The following is a 19261-nucleotide window of genomic DNA, read 5'->3' on the forward strand; positions in this document are numbered from 1 at the left end:
AATATAATAACTATTATAACTTTCAATTCGAAACTCGAAATGAAAAAACAGTAATCTAAAAATATAAACAATCGAAGTGGCCAAAGACAGATAGATAGTGGATATCTGAAAAATTCGACCTGACATAATACTACGCCGTAAATTCATTCTATTTCTGAATCATCAACATTGATTGGTGATTCGGGGCAAAATCTTATCAGCACAAAAATCTTATCACTAAAAAAGAACAGCAGCTGGACGAACTCGAAAATATTCAAGGTGAATGATAATCCGTTTGAAAATTATCAATTGAAATTGAATTCAACGTCACACCGTCAATTTCAAATTCAAAATAAATCAAATGAAAATTCAATAAATTCCAACATTCATAATTCATCACAACTAATTATAACAATAAATCACAAAAGACAAAATAGTTACAACTGAGACACTAAACATTTAAAATAGACTGATATCCCCATAAGACAACGAATTAATATTAATAATTCAATACCTCTTTATACATTCATATATACCGATTAAACTCTCTAATTAAAAGTATTAAACATTACCTAACATTATATGACAATATGAGAGAGAGGATGACAGAGAGATGTAAAACATTAAAAATACCATAAAAAAATGGAGATCGACCTATCTATATTTATTGAAAATAATTGGGTATTGGTGTTGTAAACCGAAGATTATAGTGAGTGTTAATGTTTATGATGGATATGGCCGCAGAATGGGATAAGGAATGAGTTTTGTATGGGATATTCTCCATCCCAAATGGGAAGGGAGACCGGAGGAAAAGGGACGGTTGGACCATCAGATGGATGGGAGGAATGAGGAGGGCGAAATGAAGGAGATGGACAAGGGAGGGGTTTAAGGGGTTTGAGGGGGCTTGTGGGGGCGGGAGGACGGTGAGGACGGAGAGGACGGGGAAGAGGGTGAGGGCGATGAGGGGTCGAGAGGGTGTGAAGAAGATGAGGGGGTGGGAGGGTGAGAGGGATATGTACGAAGGCCCTCTCTCGTGAGCGTTCGGCTCTCGAGGTATCCATGGGGGCGGCAAAAGCCTATGAGAAGAAGTGAGACCATAAATATATGGTCTGAGTGAGACAGACAGAAGTGATCCCGGCGAGTCCCGAGTTTCGAGTCAGTTAAGTGTAGTCTGTCCTGGTGGCGCAGTCGCTGTACGAGAGTTGCACCCAAGGAAATAATCAAAAAAAAAAAACGAAAAAGAAAAATAAGTAGTAGGGGAGATAAAAAAATATATAACAGAGAGAAAATAGAGAAAACTTGTACCACCCGCCGCGGTATCAACTTCGGTATCACCCGAACCAAGAGACGTGCATCACCGCTGCCCCTGGACCAGGGAAATAACCCACGGGAAACTTGATAATTGTTTCGAAAGCTGTAGTTGTGGGAAACATCGGGAAGTAAATAACTTGGTGAGTTTATTTGAAATTATTTCCGGATTATTTTACACTCGGTTCTAGTGCCTTTTTTTTTAATGACTGACATTTGGATTTTCTAGAATTTCGGCTTTTCTTTTTTAATGATACGGGTTTTCTGATATTTGTGATAGGAAAATCGTGATGGCCCTCGTCCTCAGGGTCTCCGTGTCCTACGTTTTCATTGATTTTCCACTCTACGTGGAGTATGGAATATTCTTATATGCATTTTGCTGTGTTGTGGTGGAAAATTGTGGATTGACTCTTTTTCGTGATTTTTTTGGAAATTAGGGAGAGGATCTCAAGTGCTTTTTCACGCTTGTTTTATTTTTTATGTAGGGCTCGGAGCACTCGTTTCACGTAGACGATTTTTGCAACATGTTCGTGGGGAGAAATTGTAGAAATGGCAAGGTCACTTCTTTGGGGGTTTTCCAGGCAGAACTCCGTGGAAAATTCATTCAGTGTGCCTTTTTTTTGTGGTTTATGTTCTTGATTTAATTGTAGGCGCTTTCCACTGACAATTACAGGACACGAATAGTTTTTCAATTTTTTTCCACAACTTTGTGAATTCTGAAAAAAACATAGAGATCAATATGCTCTTCATCTTCATTTCCAAAAACAGTCCAGCACCCCATTTGCCAGTGAGAATAAAAAATTACAACAAATAACTATTTTTCAAGCTTCATGATTTATCGCCACCGAATGTTCGTCGTATCTCCATTTACTATCGGCAGTCTAAAAATTAAAAAACTGTAAATTAGGAGTATAAAATTCGTAAATCAGCGAAAAATTTTCATCATTGTCTAAAAAAAATTCATTAAAAGAATTAATTAATAAGATCATTTAGGAATTAGGTGTTTCTCTCCTTTCCCAAAATCGCCTCATGTAAATCGATTTCCTTAAATATCAGAAAAGCTTTAGAAAAAATTTGTTTTCCCTCTTGATTTATTGTAAACCCGCGTAACCCTCTGGAGAGAGTAAAAACCATTGCGCTATCTGCAATACGTCTGCATTTCTGTTTGTCTCGAGAGAAGTCGCAACTCAAAGCACATTAAAGCAGGAACGAACAAATTCAAAGGGAAAATTTGTCTTTCCTCGGATCTTTATTATGATTATTATCATTTTGTCGCTCGACTGGTGCATTTCGAATTCGGGTCAGTGAACAATAGTAGACAGGGAGAAGAATATAACTTGAGTGAGGGAATAGATGAGGGCGGTAGGGGAAAAGGTGAGCGCGTACACTCGGGGGGTGGTGGGTGGTGTGGGTGGGTGAAAAAGGGGTAGGTAACCAGGCGGGCGACGTGGGAAGGGGAGGTATTGCGCAAAGCGAGACGACGCAATTTCACGAATTTCCCGTGTTGCCGCGCTCGCGCCACCGACTCGCACTTAATCGAATCAACCAACTTTTTTTTTTACATCCTCATTTTTTCTTCTCATTTATTTTTTTCAAATTTTACGAGCCATGTTTCTATTATGTCACTGGTGAAGCTGGGGGAATTGAGCAAGTGGGAAAAATGAGGGAAATTGGCGGTTCGGATAATTGATGGCGCGAGGGGGGGAGGGTGGAGATGTATCAATTATTGTCTGGGCGAGTTATCTCGAGTGAGATGCATTCGAGAGATGCAGCTGGCGAGGGATGAAGGATTGAGGATATTCAGATGGGGAATTATTCCTAGGGATATCTGGGGGGTTCACGGCACCGTAATTTGGACGTAATTCGAGGGCTGATCATTTCTAACTTCGTAATTGAATTTGTAATTTGAAAATGTGGATTTTATTCTTTGTAAATAATGGAATTTCACGTGGAAAGAGAAGAAAAAATTAATTTACAGCAAGAAGTTCCTTTTTCGTTTCAAATTATGAAGAGGAAACTTTCTTGGGAGTAATCCGAAGGGCTTTATGGAAATCGCAATCGAATTGGATGGAATGCTGTTGAGAAAACGTATATTTGTAATTTGCTGTAATTTTTTTATTGCAGATTTTGCGTACAATTTGTGTTTTAATTAATTTACAAAGAATTACATCGAAGTTGATAATTTCGTTTCGTTCCATGTCCGTAGGAATCTTTGTTGTAGTTCTTAGTCTGTTCCACTGAATGGTATCCATAAAAATTGTCCTATCTGCCCCGAATTCCAAGGTATCCAAAACTAATTCAAAAGTACAATTCACTCTTTCCGTTTTATCACTCCACTCACGACTGGAATATCTTCAAATATCCGTGGGAAAGTGGAGTTTTCATGACAATCTACCACAAACGCCTACCGAGAATTTTCGTATTTCCCTCAACTTTTACGATAGCTCTAAAAAACTTATTTCGAAGTAAATCCTATCTCATTTGAGTACTTATTCCTTCACTACTAAAATAGAAACTAGAAAAAAAAATCATTCAAGCAAAAAATAGCCGAACGTATCCACTGAATTCAATTCGACATGGAAAATGCGAAAAAATGTTATTCTATCTGCAGTGAAATTTAATTTGTAGGACAATCGAAAAAAGGCAAAAGTTGGAATCGGTTGAATGATTCCACGGTTGCCTTTTCCCCTTTCCACTTCCTTTTTTCGGATGGGTTTTTTGCTCTCGTTGCGCCATCACATTTCCTCCGAAAAAGAAAAAAAACCAACAATTAACTGAAGGCTCGGAAAATGAAAGAGCCCAACTAATGGATTACGCAATTGCGCATGCAAAGACTTTCAAAAAGTATCAATTACAGTCCAGGGCATGCTAGAGGGGATAAATATAATAGCTATGAGAATTATGCATATTACAAAAAATTGAGTTCAAAATTGATCAAAGAAAATTACTCAATTTGGCCCGGCAAAGTTTTCTGGAGTAATTTTTCGAATGCAATGCACTCAGCTAATTTACAAAAAGCTATTTTCGCTAATATTGATTTTCATACAGAAGGTTATTATTAAATTTTGGCCTGAGTCCCTTAAGAAAAATAGCTAAAAGTTGTTACATATAATTGTTAGTATATTATATTTCAAAGTTCTAAGACTCATCCTCGCTACGACAAGTCCAACAATAATGAAAAAGACTTTAGAAATTTTTATATACTTTTCGTGTTTTAAGCAAGGAAAATTCTGGAATGGTTGAACTAACTTTTCAATAAATAAATACAGAATTTGGAAACTCCTCAAATATAAATACTAATCCAACCCTTTTCTGAGAATCGATGAATCAAACATATTCGAAAAATGCCATGAATTCTATTCCTCACGCTTTTCTCTTAATTTTTCTATTTCAATATTTTTGGAGTAATATTTATTTCTTCTGAATCCAATCAGATCTGGAGAAGTTGTCTTGAAATTAAAAAGTTGAATTGAAAGACTCGACAACTGGAAATCCATTGGTGAAGAATAATCAGAACATATTCCTTCTCATCCCCTACACCTCATGAATTGCCTGATGTACTGGAAGATGGTGAAGTTCATCTGATAAAAAAAATGATTGTCCCATTGCTGAATGGTATCGGTCACTTTTCCAACTCCACTTGGAAACATCCGCTGTTTAAAGCTACGAGAGAGTAGTCCAGCATTCATTCCTCACCTCCTATTTTTTTTCTCTTCTACCACTTGTACTTCTTCCAAACAATTCTGAAGTGGCAGAATGGGGGACAGAGTGGGTATTATTGCAGACCCGAGCGATTACCCCACCTCGTATGTATGACACACACAACAATTCACATGTAAATATATAACAAAATAACTATCAAGCTGAAGAGAGGGCTTCCGACCCCTCAATCTACTTGTCTTTTCTTTCTCCAGTTCTCTCCCACTAATACTGAGCTCTCGTGGAGAAATAAAACTCAGACTCGACCTTGGCCATCGTTCTTTCAATATAAATAATGAACAATATTTAATTACCTGACCAAAGACCATAATAATAATGGATATTAAATAATAATAAAACGCAATAGCGCTAGATTTTTTCTATAAATTCGTAAATTACATGAGTCATTAGAAGATATCGATAATAATTCTTCAAATGGAAATCCATTAATTACTCTCTTATACCTATCCATTCTTCAAGCAAGTGATAAAAGAGGATTATCGAAAATTCATCTGGAGATTATTCTGAGAATATCTCTGGAGTTGAGACTTGTGTTTCATTGATGTTGTTTCATTGGCATGTTCAATAAATATTAAATTGAGCAAGTGGTAGTTGAAATTTGAATTGATCCAGAAGTAAAATAAGGTGACGACAGTGTGTTCTTCGAAAAACGTACTTGGTGCAAGATGTTATTATTGTGTTGTCAATTTGTGAAGGGGAATTCTTGAGATGAATTGGTAGTAGATTTCGAGGGAAACGTCAGAAACTATTTTCTTGTCCTTCATCAAATTTTCTACGAGAAGGAACTTACGATAAATTCCCCTGAACCTCTTGCCACCGGAGTTATTCGCAAAATAATACGCTAGTTTCAAACTTGCCTCGTCCAACCAATAACTGAATTTAGTTGTGATGATAAAATCGCTTCGTATCGTACCGAGGGACTTCAGAAGTGGCAAGAGCCGAAGCTTTCAAGGAAATGACGACTAAATCGTGAATGATAAATGAGGGATTGGGTGGAGCGTCAGAATTTTCAATTTTGCTGAGTAGTCTCTGAGTTTTCGTATTTATTTTGTTGTTGAGTGCGAAAGAAGCGAATTTATAAGAATAAAAATAGTGAAAGCACTTTGGACGCGTTGAAATTAGAGGGAGGGAGTTATTTCTGTTTCTATATTCAACTTGCAAGATTAAGAATAGGAATGATGCAGTCATGAAGACAATATGCAAAAAAATGTTTCCATTCGCCCAGAAAAATTCACGAGTGTTATAGAGGAAAAAAGTTGAAGGGAAGATACTTCAGTAGAGTGCCAAAAGCAATTGTCGTAATATACATATTTTATACGAGACTCCCGTTTCGATCGTAAAACTCGCAATTTTTTGCTCGAGATAGACATGGTTTACAAATCACAGGAGAATATCTTCCATTGAATGTGACGACTTTTTTAGTTCAATGAATTCGTGGAGATCATTTCGCGAATGTCTTTCGGAGTGATATTCAATTTTAAGCTTTATGAGAAAATGAATTTTTCCATTGGAATTTTCATTAAATTCCAAATTAAATTCCACTAATTAATACAAATATTGGTACGGTATACAAAAAATAATGATAATTCCTTCAATAATAATCAGACGATCAAATAATCAGATAATAATGTGAAATAATAAAAGAAGAAGTCAAAACCGACTCAACGAATTCATCCTCTCACAACTCCTTTAATCATCTTCATTCATCTAAAATATTCGGTATAGACAACCCTATATAATATTATATATAATTTTTAACAACAATAATATATTATTGTATAACTATAGTTGGATTAAAAAATTCCAATCCAAGTGATCAATAATCCACAAATAAAGACCGAAGGATTAAAGTTGCAGATGCATTGAATCATCTAGAATTGAAGCAGAAGTAAATGTTAAAGTTTTTTTCATTCCCATACACAAAGTGTGAGACCCAATGAATCCCATTGATTGAATGAATCTCATTGAATTGATCCATAGACGAATCAATTGAAAAATAGGTTGTGAAACAAATTCCAGTTCACATAACAATTTACCCTGATATAATCGACGTTGGCATATGGTACTCACTGGTTCAAAGTTATGCCAAGTGAAACAGTGAATCCAACACTGAAAGAGAGGGACATATCATCGAGTGGGATCGTTAACCCCGTCATTGCGTTTCCTGAGTGTTACAGTCTTCAACGTTGTATTCTGAATCATTATAAACGTTTGCATGTACAATCTAAACCCTTTCTTGGACGATGTATGCCATTTTGTCGGATTATTTTTCCAGTCTGCAAACCCTTCACCAAGACGTCTCTCAAGCTCCAAACTACCGCCACAATAAGCTGAACCGAAATCTACTTTTAACGAGGAAGGTATACTTCATACAAGGAAATATATCCCTTTCAATGATTTTCAAAACATCCGTTTCTCAAGTCCTCAAATCTTCTGGTCGATAGATTTGGCTCTACACAGAAAGGAAAATGCTTGTCAATAGGAAAATATTCTCTTGTCAGAAGAAAATTTTTTATTGTCAGCATAAGACTTTCCATGAATTCATGAATTTTTTATCTGTTGTATTGGATTTATCTCTCAACCATTTTAACAATTTTATTTCCGGTGAGTTCTTTACTGTATATTTATTGGCAACGACTGATCAATTTATTTGTCCCCCAAATTATTTAAATAATAGACATTAATTTTTTGGTGGAAAAATGAATTTTTTATTGATATATACATAATATTGAAAGAAACTAGAAAATTTAATTATGAGTATATTAATATGTTCATCTAGAGTATACTCTAGATATATAGCGCATATATTTGAAGGAAGTATATTTATACTATATTTTATTATCTGCCTGTCGTTCATCTGAGTCTGTGTCCTCTCCCCAGGCCTCGAAACCCTCAAAATCTCGAAAATTTATCTCTCGAAGAATGAAAGAAGTAAACAGAAAAGGCGTAGACAGAAGATGAGGAAAGAAATCTTCCGAAAAAAGAAGTACCTTCTGCCCCACGTGTTTGGTCTTCTCCCTTCTTCAAGTTCGCCCTCTCATTTTTTCTTCTTCTGTTCTAGTGGCCAATTCAGAGTACCCCTCGCAAGTATACACACAAAACCCATTCCCTCATACTTCCCAATGAGACAAAGACCGAAAAACCTCAAAGGGAAGAATTAAAAATGCAGTTAGAAAGCAAGTAGAAGATAAAAAAAAATCCTAGATGAGGAATTTTATTCTCGTCGTCACATTCGAGTGTCTCGTACTCGAGTAATTAAACCGAATTTTCTCATGCGCACGTTCAATAGACGTGCTCCGAGTGGATTTTTAAGTGCACCCTCATGCAGTCTCTACTCTTTGTGGAAGATGATCATAAAAATGTAATTTTTTTTTGAGACTCAGGACAATGACTACGTCAAATCAACCGGGGGTGGGAAGAGAATTGGAGGAATGAAGAGGAAATAGAGAGAAAATGGGCTTTTATCTCCCAGTGGATTATCATTCAACAGATAATGCATTTCCGGAATTGAAGTGCAAATGTAATGTAAAAGTGCAAATAATGCTATTCTATGCATGCAATACATGTGAATACATTTTTTATGCTTTTACCCTATAAGGACAAAACAAACAACACAACAATTCAAAAAATTATTGCTTAAAAATATTACAGCTGAAAATATTGCTACAAAACGCACATCATTTGGAAACATTACAAGAACAAGGGAAAAAACATATTTAATTCTCATATTAGGTATTAATTATATTTTTTCCCAGTATAATACTTCTGCCCAGTAAACAATTTATGCCATAGTTCTTTAATTTGTAATATTTTTCTGCAATATTTTGAGTGAATAGCGATTACTTTGGAGATCAAAGTAATAATAATAATAATTTTGAAATAATCATATTTGAAATAATCTGCCATTTAATCATTCCATTTTCGCTGAACCGAGTGGAATATATTTTTTCTTGCCGTATGGGGTACCCAGAGGGCCATATCTCAGTGAATTTGAAAACACGTGGCCTGAGGATATCGAGGAGCGGGGAAAATATGTTGGAGGTAGTAATGGAAATATGTATGGGTATCTGGTATTTGGGTATTTGGTAGTATATGGGAAGTTGGAAAATGTTGAGGACAAGCCCCTAGTCGGCGTAGAGTGCCTCAGATGGTCTTGGAGATAATCCATGCGAGAATATATATGCGGTACGAGTGATTTAGGAAGGTCACCTTACGCTCTTTACCCCTAGGGAATTTTTCCCACTTCTCCGGAGCACAAATTTTCCCTTCCACTGAGATTCACCCCTGGGTTAGGGCTTATTTTCACAGTTATGGCAGTGGTAAAATAGATTCTCCACAGATTTATTTTCTCGTCGGTTTTTCAGATTTATTTTTCGCTCCTGCGAAATATTCGCTTTACTAGGAATAAGTGATGTTTGAAGGGGAATCTCTGAACAGTAATTTTTGAGGAATATAAGATTTATTTCGAGTGAAGAAGAAAGAAAGGGATGAAATTTATTATTTGGAATTATAATCTTTCCAATTGTCAATATTCCTTCGAGCCTTGGTCACTTGCTGTGGTAAAATGTCTTTTAATATTTTTTCAATGTGAGAGGAATTGTTAATTTTTTAATTGAATTAAATCCGCGTGAAATTAATCATTCGACAAATGTTCGGGGTATTCCGAAATTAATCTGAAAGTTCTAGAAACTCTGTGGGATTTTTTTAGGAATTAGCTTCTGGCTTTTTTGTTGTTGCGTTATCATTTCTACATCTGGCCTGAGGAAGAGATTATCTTGATGCTAGGATATTCAGGGGTGGGAGGAGGTCGAGAGGAAGGCGCCATGAATATTTTAAATAAAGTAGTTTTGAGGAAACCCCTATGGTGATAATTGATGAATCCAGTGTGTGCTACGAAAAATAGAAGGGAGTGAGACTTGAAATGAGGGCCTTGAACATTATTTACCCGAAAATTAAATTCATCATTTTTTCTCTCATGATGGGGTTATTTTCAGCAACTTCTTACGCGGAAAGAAATGTACTTAAAAAATTACTGAGAAACCGTGGATCAGAGTGACGTGAAAAAATATACCGTTTTCAGGTTTCATGATTATTCAATGACCCAGAAATTTTTAGTCTTGCGTTTATTTTTCTATTTTTTTTTTGTAACTTTGTGAATGTTTGCAAATGGGCATAAGAAAAAAATTGGCAAACGTTACATATTTTCATGTTAATTTTATCAAACGTTCCTCAGAAACTTGTGAACAAATTTAAAAAATGAGAAAATATTGGCAATAACTCTTTAACTCAAGGATGAGTTGCGATGAACATCTCGGATATAGGGAGTATTGAACAGGAAATATTGCGCTAAAAGCACCCCTGCCTGTTTCGCATCTCTTCGAACCCTAGATTTTCAGGAGAAATATCTCAAGAAATATCTCAAGGGCTTCAAAATGATCCGGTACTTTGTGACAAATTCGCTGCATACAGCTGAATATGTCAAGCTTCGCCGATTTTTCGCGTAACTTGACGTGCTCATTTTTATCGACAGAAATTCAAGAAAAATATACTCTCCGTTTCTTACCTTGAGAAATCTCTATGCGATGATGCACAAGAAAAATAAAAATACCATTTTTGCAGTTTGTAACTTGATTAAATATAGTCTGCCCCTCTCCAAATAACAAATCATCAATTATTAAAAAAGTCACCGGATTTTTGCATCTTATTCCTATCCAATGACTCCCAAAATGTAATCAATTATTATCCGATGGAATATCAAGCTGATGCTTTCGAAAAAAATCCGTTTTTTCATTGTAGACCGATATAATTAATTTAATATAAAAACCCCGATGAAGAAGACCCATTTGGAATTTGAAGTCAATTCGATGATGTACGTTATTATTATTAATTCAATTGTACTACGTACGTTATCTTAATTTTTGCAAGAATCCCACTTGATAATTTGTCAATAACTAATTACTAAATCCTCAATTTATTTATTTATATTTGTTTAAACATAAAAAAATGTTAAAAATGGAATAATTTGGAATGGCAAAACCATTTCCGATTATCGGTTACGCGAATTCTTTCTTAATCCGTAATAACTAGCCGCCATTGTAATGCCGTAGACAACTGAAAGCGATAATTTGAGTGTTCTTTGAGAATTGTTGAGAAATTTTGAAATATTACAAGGGAAGTTGAGCTGCCATGAAAGATGGAAGCTTACCCAAGTTTCTTTTGAATTCATTCTGGTCTTCATGTCGAATCGAAGATGTTGGCAGAGCTCGAGGGGGCATTGAAGGGTGCATTGAAATCATTCATAGATTTGTCTGGGTGAATCGTCTACGTGTCCCGGTGCCAACAGACTTCTCTAACAATAGTTCTTTGGTATGCAATAATCCGGAACGAGGATAGTTTGTCGTCTCGTCAGAATAGTTTTTCGTTCCTCGACCTCTTGAATCGATTTGTTGGCCGGCCAATTTTTAGAGGATTATCTCGATACAATAGGTCCATTCAAAACCAAGTATATACTTGATATTATATTTACATTTATTTATTATTTATTAATTATATTAATTATTCTTCATTTTTCTACATTTTCCGCTTCATTACAGAATATTTAGTTTTCAAAGCGATGAAAAATTGATTTTTTCGCAAAGAAATTCATCAGCTGTTGATCAATAAATGTAATGAGGGAATGAAATTTAATTTCTAAAAACTGTTGCGTATGACATTGAAAAGGCAATATACAATCAAACATAAAATAGAATTGAATCAAGTATATTTATACTTTCTGTGCCTTTTCTTTGCCATCTCTCGTAATTTATCATTATTCAACATTTTCAAAATAAAATATTTTCTCTCAATTCATTTTTCAAATGATTTCCATAAACCCTTTCAAAGTCAAGGACTAGTTATCATGAAATATTCAGAGAAAATTAATAAGTGGAGAATAGTTAGGATAGGATTATAATTGAGGGAATTGAATTCCGTAGAAGAAGCACCAGGAAATCGTGGAGTAATTGTATGCCATCAGAAAAGCCAACGAAATTTCCGGCTTCGTCTAATATATCGGAAAACCTTCGTTTGTCCATTAGTCTCTGGAAGACATCGATGAAACTTTTTTCCTTGATGTAAGACATGACAAAAAAACTGGGAAATAACTCGAGTGAACCCCAAGGTGAATTCTCTTGTATTTCAGGGGAATTTTTCTTGCTCTCCCATGGCTTACTCCGTAGTACTTTGTCACCTATTTATTTCGATATTGAAAAATTTATCGCAAGGACAAGGAGTATTATTTCATCGTACAGTTCAAAGGAACAAATATCTCCTTCATTTCAATCAGAGCTGAAAATTCTGTCGACTTTTTCTTCAAAAACTTCTCTTTCTATTTTTCTCAGATTATTTCTTTTGAAACTTCTTGAGTCATTAAACTATAGTTTAGCCTATCGATTCGGGCTGCAAACATTAAAAAACTTTCTTTGTAACTAATTAAATTTCTGAGATAACAGATTTTTTCCACTTGAAATCAACAGTCTCTATCATCAAGGGATAACTCGTAGGAATTTCATATTATATCAGTTCATATTATTCTAGGGAACAATAAAATTTTTTTGTCATAATCTTTACAATTACGATGATAGTCTCACTAATTCACTAAAGAATTTTCTTTCTCCCAAAGATAATTAATATCCCAAAAGGTCGCGACAGCTTAATCCCGTGGTAGGATTCCTACGACATAATGATTACTCTCGATCCTTAATGACAACCATTGGACACCGAATCGACGTTGAAAAATGGAATTATCCACTGCTGAATATTCATGTTTAAAAAGTCCCGTAAAAAGCTCCCCCTTTTTACCGAGACGAGATACCGAGGAAACTGGAGAAGAAGAAGTGACTTCTTTAAAAGGGAGATTGAGACTTGGAAAATAAATGAAATGTTCACTACTTACCTACTATACCACTACTACTACTGTGCTGCTGATCGCCAAACAAGATATTCGCATCTTCTGTTTCTGGTGTTTCACCCGAGCAGGACAAAAAATAACGTTGAATTACCGATTAGGGACAACGCAGTTCTCAGAAGTTTGTGAGAAAAATTGGAATGAAAAAACTTGCACTGGGAGATCATTAAATGCGATACACCAACTGCCTTAGAAGAGTTAACTATTTCGTTTGTAAATGGAGAGTTGAGATAATGGAGTAAGCGAGATATCGCTTTGAGAGATTGCACAATGTACATTTGGTTTATCCGAGAAGGTCTCAATTAATTATTCAAACGAAACTATTTTCTACTAAGTATTTATTTTATTTATAATTATAATGTGGAAGGGATTGCAAAATAAATTGAATTTTTTTTAGAGAAATACGAGATTTAAAAAAAGGCATAAGGGAATTTTACACTTGAAGTTTTAGTAGAATTTGTGCAGCAATTCTCGTCGATGAATGTATACCAATTTGCTCTCGAGTTTTGTAATGAGAGTATTAATGTGCAAATACTTCTATTAAAATCGGAAATATTCAATAACAATTACCAAAAAAAAATAAGAACGAAAAATTAACCCGAGAGGAAAGTATCCAATAATTTACTCTTTTTGGAGTATTTCGGTAATTTCCCTGTTCAGGTCAATTAATTCGAAATGTTTATAATTGCATTAGCTACCGAATTCCCGAACAAACCAGGGAAACTACCCGAAATCCACATATAAATTCCGGTTCGTTATCTATTTTTTCACAGAACGACAATCTTCCGCCCCCGAATTACGAAACTCTCTGGTAATTTTTATTCAATTTTTCTCTCTGTGCAGTCATCGTGAAATGCAGCAGATTTAATTACTGAATTTTCATGTGATGCAAAGGGAAAAGGTTCCACCCAAAGTCAATCACAATTACGCGATACGTTCTGATAAAAATAAAAATGAAAAATGCCTTGAGTGTCAAATTTGGTCGATCGAATGTCATCGTAAATTTCCAATTACCTGAAAATACAGTTTAATCCAGAGTGAAATTTTTCACATCAATTTTGAACAAGCAATTTCCCATTAAAGTCATGACGTTGGCAAAACCCTCTCTAACTCCATTTTCTGAATACATTCATCAGCGAAATAGTCGACAATGCCCAACAATTTTCCCCAATTTTCCTGAAAATGGATGAAAACCAATGAATGAGACGTCAAGTATTTTTTTTACCCTCGCAAGATTCCTTGAAATAAAGCAAAAAATTGCCACTCGGTCGATATTTCATCAGCTCCGGTTGCCCTGACCGTTTTTTAATGGCTCGACGAAGACGATTCTCGGTCGTTTCGTTGGAGATAGAGAGAAATGTCGTTCCTCCATCTGCACAAGTGTATATAACCCGAGTATAATTCAACCGCCTCTGCACTTCCCTATTTATCAACGACGCGTCTGTTTCGTGAATTGAAACTGAGACGAAAAAAAAAATCCTTTGCATAAAGATAAAGAACGAATCTAGAGAGGAAAGCGAGAATGAATAGACTTTTATCAATTAGAAGCTTATTATTATTATTATTTCAGGTAGAAAATGAAGATCTGGTGGAGTCTGATACTTGTGGTTGGAGTTGCCCTGTCAATGACAGCAATTACACGAGGTGAATCGGATCTCTGGGAGGAGGATGACAAGGAGGTACTCGTACGTACTGTTCGGGGCACTAAAGAGCGATGTAAGTATAAAGCAGATTGGAAAATAAGACAGAATGAGAGAAAGGAGATAAAAAAGAGAGGCCAAGAAAACGAAAGAATACTAGATAAAAAGAGTCGAGTGGAGGAAAAAGAAATTCTCATCCATTTTTATCTTTTGTTTCACATTTTACAATTAAACATTATTGAGGTGCATGACCCTGGAAAGTGTGCTTTTTCCTCTACTAATTTTCTTTGTCCTTATTGTCGTGCTCGAAGGGAGGTACTGAAAAAATGAGAGAGAAAAAAAAAATGATGATTGTTTGCAGCATCCGGGGGCAGCAACGCCGCACTCTGCAGATACGTCAAGGGTCAATGGTCCGAGTGTGATCCAAAGACTAATATGAGAATGCGAACGCTTAATTTGAAAAAGGGTGACAACAAAACTTGCGAGCAAACCAAAACTATTCAGAAGAAGTGCAAAAAAGGTAGACATTTCTTTTAATATTCACGGTTTTGTACTTTTGTTGAATTCATGTTGAATTTACGTTGAGACGTGTCTAGAAATAGATTTTTACTGTGAGAATGCAGACGCCAGAGAAGTGGTCAGCGGTTCAAGTTGACATAAACTTTAGTTGAATTTTCGTGTAATATCTTGGGCTTTGAGACGAATATTCCAATTTTAAGTAAATTTTTTCAGTACATGTACAGATATTTTTCGAACTTCCAGATTTTTCTAGTATAATTAATTGAAATTAATTGATCAATGTACAATACAATATATAGATGAATGATAATGAGGTAGCCAATGAGATTGCTGGTTAATTATTCAATTATTCTGCTAATGAGTCATGTTCAGAGTCACCACGAATGATATTTTATTTTACAAATATATTGGAACCTCATTGATTATTGGACCATGAAATTCCACTAATTTGCTACGAGTTGACGTCAAAATCTATTCCGAGTTGATGGTTTTCTCATTTCTATCATGAAGTGGTGAAATGAGATAAGTTGAAAACTTATTCAAAGCAAAGGAGTTTGTGAATAACTTTGAAGTGAAGCGATTTGAAGGAATTTATCAGGAAAGTTTTTGTCTGAAATTCCAAAGACTGAAGGATCCCTTTACATCATTACTTCCAAGAACCTTACAAAATGATCTGCATGTGAACTTTCACTCATTAATTTTTTTTCAATGATATTCGAGTTATGGGAAACAGAGAGTTGTTGAATACAAGAAAATTGATGGAAGTTTTATAACGATTGATAGTAATGAATTTCCAATAATAAGAAAAGTTCATTGAATGGTGCCCATTCACACTTTTCTTCAATCATTCAAGGGCCACTGGAAACGAAGTAAATTCAATTATGATCACATCCGGACGTTCCATCAGATGCTCTTCGATTGAATGTTGAATTTTTTTTTAGTGCTCATTTGGTTGAATAGAGATTATATCGTTTTTAAAGAGGAACAAGTCTTCATGATTACATGATACTCAGTGAACATTTTAAACGAAACCATGTCCTATGGACTTAAATTTTCTTATATTTTCATCTGATTTGATTTCTTGAAAAATTTCCAATTTTTTACGATTTCCAAAGAGTGATTATTTATAAAAATCAGATGGAAATCTTGAGATATTGCAAATGATGTTTAGTTATGCACTGTTCGTAATAAAATTATAATAAACCAATGTTTTTGTTCTCGTTAACATGCGTGGCGGCAAGCGCAGCATGCAAATATGAAAAAGGCTCATTCAGCAGTTGTGTGAACCAGTCGATGACACGAGTGGACAATCTGAAGCCAAATAGCGATTCATCATGTGAGCCAACGCGTCGCATCACAAAAAGATGTAAACAGGAGACCAACACAAAAAAATCCGCGAAAGGTAATTCAATATCAACCAATACCATACAAATTTATTCAGATCGATAGTGAATCCATTAACTTTGAGTGGGATTCAAGATAGAATCATCAATTCCAATTTACGACAGATATTTAAAGCAATTGCGTTTTTTTTATGTTTAATAACAATTCCACCAGCTTTCTTGACAAATTGATTTTTCGTATTCATTCATAGAATCAAGATGCAAATGAAAAAAATATTTGGTTTTAATTATTGAAAATAAAATTACAATTTTGGGTTTAATTCAATGAAAAATTGCACTGACTTTTTCTTCCCACGAATTAATTAGAAAAATTTACTACGAAAGTGATGGGAATTAGTTATTCTTTAAATTCACTTATATTGTCAGTTCTGATGACGAGTATCTCATAATGAAAGGCAATAACAATTGAATTTTTTATGGTTTTTGGAGATCTTCATGATATCATAAACAGATCTTCATGATACCATAAATGAAAAATGCATTTTTTGTTAATTGATGTATTTTTTAGAGAAGAAATTTATGATTATGCATTTGAAACGCGAATAGACTTGTCTGTTAGTGCAGCCTCTCCTCTTGACTACTGCAACTGATTATGCCATAATTAATTGAGAAAAGAAAACATTTTTACAGCTGAGCGAGGAAACAAGAAGAGTGCAAAGCAGTAAAGAGGAAGTTAACAACTGAATAAGCACCTCTCTGGCAATTGAACGTTCACCGCAGACGGATCCTTGTCTTCTTGGTGCAAAAAAAAATGAATACTAATTTAATAATAAAAGAAACAATCAGTTAATTTTCCGATAATTAAATAAAAACTATCAAGCGTCCGTGTGATTGTACAATAAATTCGTATGTTATCGTTTTAGCTGAAGCATTAAAAAGGAAAATGAATAAAAACTTTTGTGAAATGAGTCAGAAATTTTCTTAGAGGCTTGATAAAGTCTAATTGAAAACAACAATATTAAAGACATTGCTTCCATATTTTTCTCCTTGGCTAATAAATTTTTTGCAATTGTTGGTGGTTTACAAAATGTTGACAGTTCACGCCAAACAGCTGAATAAAATAGTGAAGAATAAATCTGTCTAAATCTGTGTAAATCTCTTGAAACTAAACAAAAAAAAATACAAAGGAATAAACATTATCTACTCGTAATCGTTCGTTGTTTGAAAAATCAGTAGAGAAAGCACTAGGACCAACCAGGCGAATTACAACGATTCCAACCGTGACGAGTCCATCTTATCTAATAATAAATGAATAACCGTAATGAATAATTAATGTTTACAAGACTCGTCGATTGTTAATTTACACTTGACTATGAATTTTCACTGTTTATAAATTCCGTGAAGCATTCAGAGCAATCATGGGAGCACATCTCCTACGATGCATCAGCAATGAGCACAAAAATCAAACAAGAAAAATAAAAAATGAAAATAATAATCAATATTTCATCAAAAACTAAAGTTGGATTTATCCAATTCTTTATTATAAAATAGTTGAACTTTAAAATCAAATATTTACCTTTCCCCATTGACTCATAAACGAAATGAAGAATAGTACGTCAAGATTCGCTCGATATGAGCACATAAAAATACAAAGAATCAAATAATAACATTCTTCAAAATTTACGAGAACAAAATGTCAACAAAATCAAAATAAAAACGTACTCCGGGCTATCTAGACTGCTCGACATCATATCCACCATATCATCGTAATATTAAATAAAGATAAATTAAAAATACCTAAGGTTATCAGTTTAGAAATGAGATAAAATAAGATAGAATTTATCTATTCTGTGGAGCCCTTATCCTCCTTTTCAATCATCCTTTTAAACTTCCCAAAGAGTAGAGATCACCACCTCTTATAGACCCCAACAACCCATAACAAACGTAAACAACCAAAATCTAAAAAAATATATATAACTATTAACACTAATGTAAACTCTCGATGTTTAAACTTGCATTGTAACATAGCGAAAATAGAAACAAAAAATTACACTTATGCTATATGGTTAGCTGATCTTTTTAATACTCTTCATTCTCGAATAATTAGCCGAAACAGGGAGATATAGAGAACCGTAGGAACTTCCTCGAAACTTTTTGACTAATCCAATTATTGGGATAAAAATAAATTGTCGAAAAATTTTTAGAAATGTTAGGTACGTTCAATTATCCCCTGTCATTTGAATTCTCACCTGTAAACTTTTATAATCAACTGAAAAGTGATGAAAAAGGGAAAAATTGATGTGATGGCCGAAAAGTGGAATTTTTTTCATCTACTAGTAAGTAATCCTGATGGACATAAAAATCCAAATTTTCGGTCTGAAATTCTCGTACAATGGTGGTGCTCAGCATAAATCAAAGAAAATTGACATAATTAAATTGGTCAAAAGGGTGATAAATAAATGACGATGTTAAATGCACAATTGTTAACCGGAATTATCGCCAATCGAGGGATTGCTGTACCGAATGATAAAATGCACACAACTATGAGAATTGGAATAACTGAATATGCGTTTATTTGGGAGATTTTTCTCCGGATATTTACAAGTAGAAAAAGGAAGTAAAATATTTTTTTTCAGAAAATATTGTTTTCACAATAAAGCATTGAAGTAATGTTTCAAGAAATTCATCATACATTAATATCATAATGAATTAACAACAGACGTAAGAAACGTGTAATCAAGAGAAATACACATGTAACAAAATAAACAGAAATGCAATGTTGTCAATAAAATTAAAATTACTATAAA

General features: G+C 34.5%; 1 protein-coding gene across 2 annotated transcripts; it reads left to right on the forward strand.

The window, feature by feature from the left end:
- Window positions 1-1136: 1136 nt before the first annotated feature.
- Window positions 1137-19261, forward strand: LOC105264800 (uncharacterized). Of its 2 annotated transcripts, none has more exons than XM_011301919.1 (5): window positions 1137-1430; window positions 14523-14668; window positions 14954-15112; window positions 16358-16513; window positions 17145-18393. In XM_011301919.1, exons 2-5 carry the CDS (start codon window positions 14530-14532, stop codon window positions 17177-17179), a joined length of 489 nt encoding a protein of 162 aa, XP_011300221.1. In that variant the 5' UTR covers window positions 1137-1430; window positions 14523-14529; the 3' UTR covers window positions 17180-18393. The 2 variants fall into 2 exon arrangements, with proteins under 2 accessions (XP_011300221.1, XP_011300222.1); XM_011301920.1 differs by lacking the exon at window positions 1137-1430 and adding an exon at window positions 14381-14464 and having other exon boundaries at window positions 17145-19261.

The sequence above is a fragment of the Fopius arisanus genome, unplaced genomic scaffold (assembly GCF_000806365.1).
Source record: "Fopius arisanus strain USDA-PBARC FA_bdor unplaced genomic scaffold, ASM80636v1 scaffold00025, whole genome shotgun sequence".
In the NCBI taxonomy this organism is placed as follows: Eukaryota; Metazoa; Arthropoda; class Insecta; order Hymenoptera; family Braconidae; genus Fopius; species Fopius arisanus.

Bases quoted from the DNA above. Each gene is read 5' to 3' on its own strand.
- LOC105264800 (XM_011301919.1), top strand. From the start codon at position 14,530: ATGAAGATCTGGTGGAGTCTGATACTTGTGGTTGGAGTTGCCCTGTCA. The intron at 14,669-14,953 runs GTAAGTATAAAG...GATTGTTTGCAG, and splicing joins TCGGGGCACTAAAGAGCGAT to CATCCGGGGGCAGCAACGCC. The intron at 15,113-16,357 runs GTAGACATTTCT...CGGCAAGCGCAG, and splicing joins TCAGAAGAAGTGCAAAAAAG to CATGCAAATATGAAAAAGGC.